Source organism: Mustela lutreola, chromosome 10 (genome assembly GCF_030435805.1).
Source record: "Mustela lutreola isolate mMusLut2 chromosome 10, mMusLut2.pri, whole genome shotgun sequence".
NCBI classification, from domain to species: Eukaryota; Metazoa; Chordata; class Mammalia; order Carnivora; family Mustelidae; genus Mustela; species Mustela lutreola.
In genome coordinates, this window is record NC_081299.1 from 79,174,637 (window position 1) to 79,188,272 (window position 13,636).

The 13,636-nt window shown below is 35.2% G+C and overlaps 1 protein-coding gene across 9 annotated transcripts in view; it reads left to right on the plus strand.

Annotated features, from left to right (window-relative positions):
• CCDC18 (coiled-coil domain containing 18) overlaps nucleotides 1-13,636 on the plus strand; it is a 111,895-nt gene that overhangs the window by 24,043 nt on the left and 74,216 nt on the right. For all 9 annotated transcript variants that reach the window (XM_059135926.1, XM_059135932.1, XM_059135924.1 and 6 more), the window contains 4 exons: nucleotides 162-283; nucleotides 2,023-2,314; nucleotides 5,065-5,189; nucleotides 6,270-6,430. In XM_059135926.1, coding sequence (XP_058991909.1) covers nucleotides 162-283; nucleotides 2,023-2,314; nucleotides 5,065-5,189; nucleotides 6,270-6,430 — 700 coding nt within the window. The remainder of the gene's footprint in view (nucleotides 1-161; nucleotides 284-2,022; nucleotides 2,315-5,064; nucleotides 5,190-6,269; nucleotides 6,431-13,636) is intronic.

The window sequence follows — 13,636 nt, forward strand, 5'->3', positions numbered from 1 at the left end:
GAAGTTTACTTTGCTCCTTTCACTACAAGACCAGGGCCTTAAACATGTTGAATATGAATTGTACTCTCATTTTTATTCCTGAAATCACTATTTTTTATTTTGGAACACCTAAAATTTAAGACCACAGTAGTATGTCCACTTAAAATGAATTATTGTTTTAGGTTCAAGTTGAAGAAGAAATATTAGAGAAAAATCTAATTAGCTGTGAAAAAGAAAATAAAAGGCTACAGGAAAAGTGTGGTCTATATAAAAGTGACCTTGAAATTCTGAAAGAGAAATTAAGGTATAGTATCCTGTTGTGGAAAAAGGATTTTTGTGTGGAAATGAAGAAAGAACTGAAACATTATAAGATAGAATATTTGTATATTGTAATTATGGCCTTAAATTGCATAGAAAGATAGGTTTCGTGACTGAAATTGTTTTCTAGGTAACGTTAGGATTCTTTTTTTTTATTAAATAATTTATAAACATATAATGTATTACTAGCCCGGTGTACAGGTCTATGAATCACCAGTTTTACACACTTCACAGCACTCACCATAGCACATACCCTCCCCAATGTCCATAACCCCATCACCCTCTCCTGACCCCCCTCCCCCCGGCAACCTTTGTTTTGTGAGATTAAGAGTCTCTTATGGTTTGTCTCCCTCCTGATCTCATCTTATTTCATTTATTCTTTTCCTATCCCCCCAAACCCCCCACGTTGCATCTCCACTTCCTCGTATAAGGAAATCATATGATAGTTGTCTTTCTCTGATTGCCTTATTTCACTAAGCATGATACCCTCTAGTTCCATCCACGTCATCGCAAATGGCAAGATTTCATTTCTTTTGATGGCTGTATAATATTCCATTGTATTTATATACCACATCTTTATCCATTCATCTCTTGATGGACATCTAGGTTTTTTCCATAGTTTGTGTATTGTGGACATTGCTGCTATAAACATTCGGGTGCTAACGTTAGGATTCTTAACCAATAAAATATGTTGATATTAATATACTTGTAAATACAGAGTAATATGATCAACATATTTGCTTTGCATATATTTAAAGAAAATGAACACACACATACTGTCCTTGCAGAGTGACATTAGCTTGTTAGTAAAATATGTGTTTTTCAAGTCATGATGAATTACTTATTCCAGACTTCTCATTTCAGAGACATTAAAAATGTGAAATAGGAAACTATGAATGCATTGTGATGTATTTCAGTATTTAATTTTTTATTGTTGAATATTATTCTGCTGTATGGATGTACCACATTTTTATATCCATTAATCCATTCACCAACAGTTCTAAAGATTAGATTGTCTAATGTTTGACATGTTTTTATAGGTGTATGTGGATGTGTGTGGGCATATATATTTGAAAATAATAATGGTTGATTACTGTTTCTTAGAGTTATGGCTAATAGTTCATGATTTTTCCTTATATAATTTAAAACTTTCTTGGGCGCCTGGGTGGCTCAGTGGGTTAAGCCACTGCCTTCGGCTCAGGTCATGATCTCAGGGTCCTGGGATCGAGTCCTGCATCGGGCTCTTTGCTCAGCAGGGAGCCTGCTTCCATCTCTCTCTCTCTCTGCCTGCCTCTCCATCTACTTGTGATCTCTCTCTATCAAATAAATAAAATCTTTTAAAAAAATTTAAAACTTTCTTGATGTTGCAATATGTTGAATTAGGATTTTGAGTTAAATCTCCTGTCTTACACTTTTCAAAAGGGAGCAGAAATGCTTTGAAGATAATGGAATTATCCTGCCCTCCTATTTACTGTGAGCACTGGCAAAGTTTCATAACCTTTCTATAGCTTGGTTTCCTTATCTGTAAGCAGAGAATGATAATATTGCTGCCCACATAAAGTTGTGGGTGCCTGGCGTGCAGAAAGTAGGCACTCAGTAAAGGTGAGCTGGTGTTACTGTTCTAGAATTAAAGCTTTAAAAATATTTTAAAAGTGAGATTAACTAAATATGACTACTGAAAATAGGGTATATTTTATTCTCATTTTTATGCTTGTTTTTTCATAGACAGTTAAAAGAAGAAAATAACAATGGAAAAGAAAAATTAAGGCTCATGGCAGTGAAAAATTCAGAAGTTATGGCACAACTGACTGAATCTAGGCAAAGTATTCTGAAACTAGAGAGTGAATTAGAGGACAAAGAAGAAGTACTTAGAGAAAAATTTTCTCTAATGAATGAAAACCGAGAATTAAAGGTCCGTGTTGTAGCACAGAATGAGCGACTAGATTTGTGTCAACAAGAAATAGAAAGTTCAAGGGTGGAACTGAGAAGTTTGGAAAAAGTTATGTCCCAGTTGCCAGTAAGTATGGGTGAAAAAGAAAATTTTACTGAACTGCTTTATGAAAGGTCATCATCTTGTGGTTGCTCTATTAGTATACATGTATGTATGTATGTACGTATTTTTACATATCTGTACTTTCAATCATGAATTTCTCCTCTGTCTAATCCCTTTTCTTTTTCTGCACTTAACCTTTCTACTCTTCCACCTGTCTTAGTCTCTGAGGTGCCATATGTAAGAACAATACAGGATTTTTTTTTTTTTTTTTTTTTTTGGACAGAAAGCACAAGTAGGCAGAGTAGCAGGCAGAGGGAAAGGGAGAAGCAGGCTTTCCACCGAGCAGGGAACCTGACGTGGGGCTTCATCCCAGGTCCCTGGAATTATGACCTGAGCTGAAGGCAGCAACTTAATTGATTGAGCCACCCAGGCGCCCTGACACAGGATTTTTTAAAAATAGCTTCATTTAGTGTGTAAACCTAAGTTCACAGACATGTACCCCTGGGGATAAAAATACATTATATGTTTATAAAAAAATAAAATTAAAAACAACAACAACAACTAAATAGCTTCATTTAAGTAACATTGACATAGCATAGAACTCACTAATTTTAATTGTACCGTTCAGTTATTTTTAGTAACCTTGAAAGTTTTGGAATAATACCACGATCTAGTTTTCAAACATTGTTATCATCCTCAAAAGATCTTTGTGCTTATTTATAATTAGTCCCTGTACCCACACTCACCCCTAGGGAACCACTAATCTACCTTCTTGTCTCTAGAGATTTGTCTTTTCTGAGCATTTCATATAAATAAAATTATACAATATATGGTTTCTTGCATTCTAAAAATTTGGGGGGATCATCCATTGTGACGTATATCAGTACTTCATTTCCTTTTATTGATTAATATTAGTCCATTGTATGGATGGATATACCACATTTTATTTATCTATTCACCATTAGATGGACATTTGGATTGCTTCCACTTTTGGACTATTAAGAACAATGCTATTGTGAACATTTGCATACAACTGTTTTTGTGGACATACTTTTCATTTCTCTTGAGTAGATAGTTATATAGGAGTGGACTTTCTTTGTCATATAGTAAAGTTATGTTAACTGTTTTCCAGAGTAGCTCTACCATTTTAGGTTCTCACCAGGAATGTAATATTATTCCTGCTTTTCTGCATCCTAGCCAACATCTTTTATTATCTGTCTTTTAGATTATAGCCTTCTTAATGGGTATAAAGTGGTATCACATTGTAGTTTTAATTTGCATTTTTCTAATGACTAATAATGTTGTGTGGCTTTTCATGTACTTACTAGAATGCACAGAACATTAAAATGTTTGTATGAGAGCAGCTGACCACCATTTCTCTTTCAGTTATATATATGACCATATGTATAAGTGAGATTAGGAAGAAAGTAAATATAACTGTATCAGAAACCCATTATTGATACCTGTACGATAAGGGTGAGATCCGGAAAAGAGCGTAGATAAATATCTCATGGATGGTTTCAAATATATTTGAGTGGGTGGTAGATTCTTATCAATTTTAAACTACCATGGAATTAATAAGCTGAAAGGGGCCTTAGAAATCGTTTGATTCAACACCGTCATTTTATTGCTGAAGAAATGTAGCGCCAAGGAAGTAAGTAACTTTTACAACTAGTTCGTAGCAGAATTAAAACTAGAATGCATAATTCTTGGTTCCCAGACCTCTGCTATATCTGCTTTCCTAGGATCCTGGTTTTTTTGCTTAGGTTTTTAATGTACTGTTTACTTTTGAAATTTGACAGTAATTAGATGCAGATTACATTCATTTTTTAATTTTTTAAAAAGATTTTATTTATTTGAAAGGGAGAGAGAGAGAGAATAAGTGGGGATGGGAACAGAGGGAGAAGGAGAAGCAGGCTCCCTGCAAGTCTTCACCCCAGAACCCTGGGTTCATGACCTGAGCCGAAGACAAATGCTTAACTGACTGAGCCACCCAGGAACCCAATAGCATTCATTTTAAACTGATATTCTCATTTGACTCAATATCATGAATTACTTTCTATATGATTCTGAAGTTGGTTTGGTAATGTATGTTTGATCCTGTGTTTCATGCAATGCTAGGAATAACATGGTTTGGAATTGTGAATTTTTTTCATTTCTAGGAAGCTTGGTTTGGTTATAATTTGAAGGTAGTAGTCATTAAGTGCTTATCTTACCCCCTTTCACAACTAATTTAAAAAATTCTCTGTTGTTCAAACATACAGAAAAGCACATAACACTTGCTATATCTGAGTAATATAGGGTGATATCCACTTCATATTTTTTTAGAATAAAATTTTACAGATAAATAAAGCCTCTTTATGTACTGTGTTAGATCCCAGTCCTTTCAATCTGTCCACAGAGGTAGGCACTATTCCGAAACTCATGTGTATCGTTCTTGGCTATACTTTAAATGTTGCCACAATGTGAATGCTCTAGAAAAACATATATTACTAATATATTTTTGGAAAATACTACATGTGCCTCTGTTGTTTTCCACTTAATGTTGTGTTATATGATGTCTCCAGATGATTTATATAATGCAGATTTATTTTAACTCTTGTGTTTTTCCTGCTATCTTAATATTTCATAATGTATTTATACATTTATCCTATTGTTCGACTTTAGGTTATTTCTGTTAATTCACATAATTTTTAAAAATTGGAGTTCTGAATAATAAAACAGTTGCACCATCGATATTGTAAGTTTACATGTGTTTGTTTTTAAATTTGCAGTTAAAAAGAGAAATGTTTGGTTTTAAATCATCTCTTTCTAAACACCAGATGAGTAGTTTCTCAAACAAGGAAGACAATTACATTGGCTGCTGTGAGGCAAATAAAATGGTGATTTCAGAATTGAGGTATGGTTTTCAGATGCTGAAGTTGCAGCAAAAACAGTGTTTTTTTAAAATTGATAATTAAATTAATTTAATCTTTGAGAAGATGAAAAATGTACAGAAATGTTGTTCTGCAAGTATTATAACAAATATCTGTGTTTCCACAACTAATAATTGATTCTTTGTAACATTCTGTGATTTTTTTTTTCAAATGTGTTTAAGTAAAAACATTATGGGATATTTCTTCCCACTAATCTCATTCTCCTCCTAAGTGTCCACCATCCTGAATTGGGTATATATTCTTCAGTCCATTTTGTATATGTTTACATCCATACATGGAAAATATACTATGTGCTTATATTGTTTGTAATTTTGCTTTTTCACTCAGCATTATTTTTTAAATTCATAAATGTTGTGGTAGGTAGTTAGAGTGAGGTAGGTAGTTAGAGTGACTAATCAATGGGTGGATTAGTATGGTTAGTTTTAGTAGCTAACTATATAGGAGTCTATCCTATAACTGTATCTATCACTATTTATTTATTTATTTATTTATTTATTTTATAAGATTTTATTTATTTATTTGACAGAGAGAAATCACAAGTAGATGGAGAGGCAGGCAGAGAGAGAGAGAGAGAGGGAAGCAGGCTCCCTGCCGAGCAGAGAGCCCGATGCGGGACTCGATCCCAGGATCCTGAGATCATGACCCGAGCCGAAGGCAGCGGCTCAACCCACTGAGCCACCCAGGCGCCCCGGTCTATCACTATTTATTGATAGCTACCTTGTTTCTACTTTTCTTCCATTATAAACAGTGCTCCAAATTACATACATTTACATGTTTCCTTTTACAATATGCCAGAGTTTCTCCAAAAGTGAAATTGTTGGCTCATGGTGTGTGTATATTTTTAGTTTTACTAGGTACTATCAAGTTTTTAAAATAGCTGACCAGTTTAGATTCCAATCAATGGTATGTAAGAATTTCTACATTCTGCCCAATAGTTAACAAATACCAGAGTTTTAAAATTTTGCTAACTTGAGGTAAAAATGATATGAGATATTTATATAGGATCTTTCTAATAATTTTTGGTGTATTTTATTTTGTTCCAGGATTAAGCTTGCAATAAAGGAGGCAGAAATTCAAAAGCTTCAGGCAAACCTGGCTGCAAATCAGTTATCTAAGAGTCTTATTGCTTGTAATGACAAACAAGAAAGTGGCAAATTAAATAGTTTAGAGACAGAACCAGTAAAACTAGGAGGAAGTCAATTAGGTGAGTGTATTAAATTGAATTTTTAAATTCTAGGTCTTTTTTTTTTTAAGATTTTATTTATTTTGGGGGAGGGGGAAGCATACGCATGAGCATGGGGAGGGGCAGAGGGAGAATCAGGCTCCCTGCTGAGCAGGGACCCTGGGATCATTACTTGAGGCAGACATTTAACTGACTGAACCACCAAGGTGCCCCTTAATTCTAAGTCTTTTATGATAATTTTTTAGAGAAATGGATTATCAAAAGTTTAGTTTCTATTATCGATAATCTGTTAGTACTAGTTTGGGTTGGTCTGATCTCTCCTCATTCATGATTTTATCTATCTGAGGCCTTTCTCTCTCTCTCTCTTTTTTTAAAGATTTTTTTATTTATTAATTTGAGAGAGACAGAGTGAGTGAAAGCATGAGCAGGGTAGGGACAGAGGGAGAGCATGAAGCAGACTCCCCGCTAAGCAGGGAGCCTAATGCAGGGCTCAATCCTAGGACCCCAACATCATGATCTGAGCCAAAGGCAGATGCTTAACTGACAGAGCCACCCAGGTTCCCCTCTCTTTTCATTTTGATAAATCTGACTCAGGGTTTATCAGTTTTATTCTTTCAAAGAACCAGTTCCTGGTTTCATTGATCTATTCTGGGTTTCTTTTTTTGTTTGTTTCTATATCATTTATTTCTACTCTAATCTTTATTTCCCTTCTCCTGACTTTAGGCTTTGTTTGTTGTTCTTTTTCTAGCTCCTTTCCAGTGGCTTTAAAAAAAAATTTTTTTTTTAATTTTTATTTTTTTTTAAAGATTTTATTTATTTGAGAGAGAGAGATCACAAGTAGGCAGAGAGGCATGTAGAGAGAGGGGGAAGCAGGCTCCCCGCTGAGCAGAGAGCCCAATGTGGAGCTTGATCTCAGGACCCTGAGATCATGACCTGAGCCGAAGACAGAGGCTTAACCCTCTGAGCCACACAGGTGCCCTGCCTTTTTTTTTTTTTTTTTTTTTTTTAATACAAAGATATATTTCTTTCTTTCTTTCTTTCTTTTTTTAAGATTTATTTATCTGAGCAAGAAAGAGAGAGCACACACAAGCAGAGGGGAGAGGCAAAGAGAGAAGGAGAAGCAGACTCCCCACTGAGTAGGGATCCCGATACAGGACTCAATCTCAGGACCCTGGGATCATGACCTGGGCTGAAGGCAGAAGCTTTACTGACTGACCCACTCAGGTGCCCTCCAATGGCATTTTTTATAGAACAGTAGAACAATCCTAAAATTTATATGGGACCACAAAAGACCCAATAGCCAAAGTAATTTTGAAAAGTAAAACAAAGCTGGAGGCATCACATTTCCTAATTTCAAACTATATTACAAAGCTATAATATTTAAAACAGTGTGGTATTGACATTAAAAACAGACATAGGGGGCGCCTGGGTGGCTCAGTGGTTTGGGCTGCTGCCTTCGGCTTGGGTCATGATCTCAGGGTCCTGGGATCGAGCCCCGCATCAGGCTCTCTGCTCCACAGGAAGCCTGCTTCCTCCTCTCTCTCTCTCTCTCTGCCTGCCTCTCTGCCTACTTGTGATCTCTGTCTGTCAAATAAATAAATAAAATCTTAAAAAAAAAAAAAAAACAGACATAGATCAATGGAACAGCATAGAGACCACAAAACGTGTGCATGAGGAGTCAATTAATTTACAACAAAGGAGATAAGAACATTCGATAGGATAAGGATAGCTTTTTCAATAAACACTGTCAGGAAAACTGAATAGCCAAATGCAAAAGAATGAAAGTAGACTACTATCTTACAGACAAAAATCAACTCAAAATGGATTATGGACGAATATAAAACCTGAAACCATGAAACTAGAAGAAAATATAAGAAAAAAATCTCCTAGATATCAGTCTCGATGATGATTTTCTTTTGGACTTAAGACCAAAACCAAAAGCAAGAAAGTAAAAATAAGTGGGACTATATCAAACTAAAAAGTTTCTCTCCAGCAAAAGAAAAGACAACCTATAAAGTGGGAGAAAGCATTTGTAAATCATATCTGATAAGGCGTTAATATCCATACATAAAAATTCCTACAACTCAATACAAAAAAATTTTAATTTAAAAAAATGGGCAGAGGCGGGGCACCTGGCTTAGTCATTTGAGTATCTGACTCTTGATTTCAACTCAGTCTTGATCTCAGGGTCGTGTAATCGAGCCGCAGGTTGGGTTTGGCACTCAGTGTAAAGTCCGCTTGTCCTTACCCTCTGCTCCTGCCCTAGCTCTCTCTTTCTCTCAAATAAATAAAATATATATTTTTTAATGGGCAGAGGATCTACATAGACATTCTTCCAAATAAGACATCCACATGGTAAACACATGAAAAGATGCTCAACAGCACTAATCATCAGGGAAATGCAATCAAAGCCACAATGACATATCACTTCACATCTTTCAGAATGGCTATCATCAAAAAGGCAAGAAATAAACATTGGTGAGGATGTGAAGAAAAGGGAACCCTTGTGCCCTGTTGGTGATGACATATATTGTACAGTTGCTTTGGAAAACAGGATGGAAGTTCCTCAAAAAATTAAAAATAGGACTACCATATGTTGTAGTAATTCCAGTTTGGAGTATTTATCTGACATCTGAAATCATTATCTTTTCTTTTTATTATGTTCAGTTACCCATCATATAATACATCATTAGTTTTTGATGTAGTGTTCAAGGATTCATTAGTTGCATATAACACACAGTGCTCATCACAACATGTGCCTTCCTTAATACCCGTCATCTGGTTACTCTATCCTGCCAACCCCCTGAAATCACTATCTTGAAAAGATGTCTGCACTCCTATACTATATATATATGTATATAATGTACGCATACACACTGAAATATTATTCAGCCTTAAAAAAGACACCCTGCCACTTGTGACAACATGGATGAACCTTGAGGACATGAGGTTAAACAAGAAGTCAGGCAGAGAAAGAAATACTGCATGATCTCGCTAATGTATGAAATGTCAAAACAACAAAACAAACTCATAGAGGAGAAACTGGTGTTTGCCAGAGGCAGGACTTGGGGATGGGGAAAATGGGTAAATGTGGTCAAAAGGTACAAACTTTCAGTTTTAATATAAACAAGTCCTAGAGATGTAATATATAGCATGATGACTATAGTTACTAATACTGTATTATATGTATAAAAATTGTTGGGAGAGAATATCTTTCTTTTTCTTTATTGTGTTATGTTAGTCATTCGTTTTTGATGCAGTGTTCCAGGATTCCTTGTTTATGTGGGAGAGAAGATCTTAAAAGCTGTCATCCCTCCCTAAAATTTGTAACTATATGTGATGATGCATATTAAATAGACATTGTAGTAATCATTTCAAAATACATACATATACCAAATCATTATGTCATACACCTGAAACTAATATAGTGTTATATGTCAATTATGTATCAATAAAAAATAGCTGGAATAACTATATTAATTTTGGACAAATCAGAGTTGAGGCTGACAGAACTAGAAGGATAAATTAACAAATCCACATATAAATCTGAAGATTTCAAAAGTACTTTCTCAGTAATTGAGAAAACAAGTACACAGAAAATCATTAGGAGGGGGCGCCTGGGTTGCTCAGTGGGTTGGGCCGCTGCCTTCTGCTCGGGTCATGATCTCAGGGTCCTGGGATCAAGTCCCACATCAGGCTCTCTGCTCAGCAAGGAGCCTGCTTCCCCCTCCCTCTGCCTGCTGCTCTGCCTACTTGTGATCTCTCTCTGTCAAATAAATAAATAAAATCTTTTAAAAAAATCATTAAGAGGAAAGAAGACTTAAGTACTATAAAGAAGTTTAATATGATTGACATTCACTCTATACAGTAATCACCAGAATATACAATTTTCTCAAATGTATTTAAAATATTCATCACGATACTCCATATGCTGGCTAATAAATGAAGTCTCAAAACATTTTAAAAAACTGAAATTAAAAAAAAAACAAAAATTCTCCAGAAAATTCTAAATATTTGGAAATAAACACACACAAAAGATATTATAGGATATTTTGAAGTAAATAAAATGAAAATAGAACATATAAAAATTAGTGTTAGCTATAGCATTGCCTAAAGATAATTTTATACCTTAAAACACTTAGATTAGAAAAGAAGAAATGTTTAAAATCAATAATCTAAGCTTTCACTGTAGGAAAAATTAAGGACAATTAAACCCAAAGGAAACTGAGAAGGAGTACAAGGGATCCTGCGGGTATGTTTTTCTAGTTTTGTTTTTTTTTAATTAAAGTATAATTAACATAGTGTGGTATGTTAGCTTCAGGTATACAATAGAGTAATTCAACATTTCTATACATTACTCAGCATTCATCATGATAAGTGTATTCTTAATCCCTTTTATCTGTTTAACTCTTTCCCCACCCTCTGGCAACAACCAATTTGTTCTCCATATATGAGTGTATTTTTGTGTTTTTTTCTTTGTTCATTTGTTTCTTAAATTCCACATGTGAGTGAAATCAAACAGTATTTGTCTTTCTCTGACTTATTTCAGTTAGCATTATATCCTCCAGGTCCATTTACGTAGCAAATGGCAAAATCTTGTTATTTTTTATTTTTTATGGCTGATATTACTTTTATGGTTGATATTACTGAAATGTAATATTCCATTTTATACACACCCACACCCTATCTTCTTTATCCATTCATTTATTGGTGGACACTTAGGTTGCTTCCATATCTTGGCTATTGTAAATAATAATGGAATAAATATAGGGGTGCATATATCTTTTTGAGTTAGTGTTTTCATTTTCTTTGGGTATACACTCAGTAGTAAAATTACTAAATCATATAGTAATTCTGCTTATTTTTCTTTTAAAGAATTTATTTATTTATTTGACAGAGATCACAAGTAGGCAGAGAGGGAAGCAGTAGGGGGCAGGCAGGCTCCCTGCTGAGCAGAGCACCCACGATCCCAGGGCCCTGAGATCATGACCTGAGCCAAAGGCAGAGGCTTTAACCCACTGAGCCACCCAGGTGCCCCTCTGTTTTTGGTTTCTTAAGGAACTTCCATATTGTTTTCCAAATGTGTTTTTTATTTTAGCTGTTCTGGCAGGTATGAGGTGATATCTTACTGAAGTTTTGATTTGCATTTCCCTGATACTTAGTGATGTTGAACACTTCTCATATGTCTGTCTGTTGGCCATTTGTTTCTGATGGAAATTTTAGATGTCTTGATTGTGCTGATAGTTACAAAGATGAAGCCTATGAAAAAAACAAAGATTTGACCAAATGTATCGAACTTTATATTTTTAATGGCTGCACTTTATTTTAAGTAAGATTTACATCAAGTACCTTTTTATTTATTTAAATAATAGTACTTTTGCCCCCTTGTGGGGGGGCAAAGGGAGAGGGAGAGAAAAACTGTCTTCTTGGTGTTTGTTTGGTATTTATTTTAATGGCATTTATTCCTCTTTCCTGCTTTCTTTTGGATCAGTTATATTTTAGTATTCCATTCTTGTCTCCACTATTGATTAGCTAACTATACCTCTTTCTTTTCTTTTCTTTTTTTTTTTTTTTAAAGATTTTTATTTGTTTATTTGACAGAGAGAGATTACAAGTAGGCAGAGAAGCAGGCAGAGAGAGAGGAGGAAGCAGGGGCTCCCCGCTGAGCAGAGAGCCTGATATGGGGCTCGATCCCAGGACCCTGAGATCATGACCTGAGCTGAAGGCAGCGGCTTAACCCACTGAGCCACCCAGGCGCCCCCCCTCTTTATTTTCTTAATGGTTGCCCTAGTGGTTAACTTATGTATCTTTAACTTATCATGGTCTATCTTCAAGTATAATTGACTGGTGGTAGGAAAAATGACAGCAGAGAAAATTAGATAGCTAAGTGATTAGAGAGAATAGGAATGAGTAATGAGATTATTAGCAGAGTGCATACTAGTTATTAGAGGTGTTAATAAATATGTTATAAATTCTCTTACATCAAAGAGTATAGAGCTAATGATAGATAGATAGCCTAGAATGTGAACTATTAGGAACATGGAGAATTGGTAGGAGATGGCTGCTTAAGCAACCCTTGAAAGCATAATACATCTCTACACATTTCCATACCTATGTGTGTTTTCATGCCATATAGATTATGTCCCTTTAAGGCACTCCTGAAAACTCAGTCACTTTTGGATGGGAGTAGGTTTATATGTGTGTAGTGGAGAAAGGATGTGTTTGAACAACTATTTTCGCTAACCCTCAGTAGTTTCAAAAAGCATCACTGAATTCTTATGAGCTAGTTTAGACTAGGAAGAATTCCGTTCTTCAGTTTTTGAACTTGTATCTGTATACAGTACATGAAAATGCTCTTTTTTTTTTTTTTAAAGAAACACTTAAAAAAAAAAAGATTTTATTTATTTGACAGACAGAGATGACAGGTAGGCAGAGAGGCAGGCAGAGAGAGAGGAGGAAGCAGGCTCCCTGTTAAGCAGGGAGCCTGATGCAGGGCTTGATCCCAGGACCTGGGATCATGACCTGAGCTGAAGGCAGAGGCTTTAACCCACTGAGCCACCCAGGTGCCTCAAAAATACTCTTTTTTTGAAAAAGATTATTTATTTATTTGAGAGTGAGAGAGAACATGAGAGATAGAAAAAGCACAAGTGGGGGAAAGGTCAGAAGGGAAAGGGAGAAGCAGACTCCCTTGCTGAGCAGGGAGCCTGATTTCAGGGCTCTGTCTCAGGACCCTGAGATCATGACCCGAGTAGGAGTCAGATGCTTAACCAACTGTGCCATCCAGGTGCCACTATATCAAAATATTCTTAATGATTCCAGGTTATCCAGAGAAATTTTATGGTCAACTTCAGTTTAAGGAAACAGCACAGCTTTTTAAAAAAACAATGATTTTTTAAAAACAATGTTTTCTATCCAAAAAGGTGGGGGGATACTTTTAGAGTGAGAGAAGGACTCTTTCTGTTATAAAGGAATAGTCTAGAAAAGTGAGTGATTCAGAAGAATTTATTCCTACTTTTATGTACTTAAATATGGAAAGTACCTTACTTACTATGTTCTTTCATTATATTTTCCTTAATGTATGTCTCCTTCTCCATTCCCTTTAGTATTTTTTAGATGAGAAATTAAACTTTGTTTATAACTAGATCTTTCAACATTTAATAGGTTTTTATTTAAGCTTGTTTTTAAAAGATTTTTAAGATTTTTTTTATTTGGGATAGAGCGAGAGCA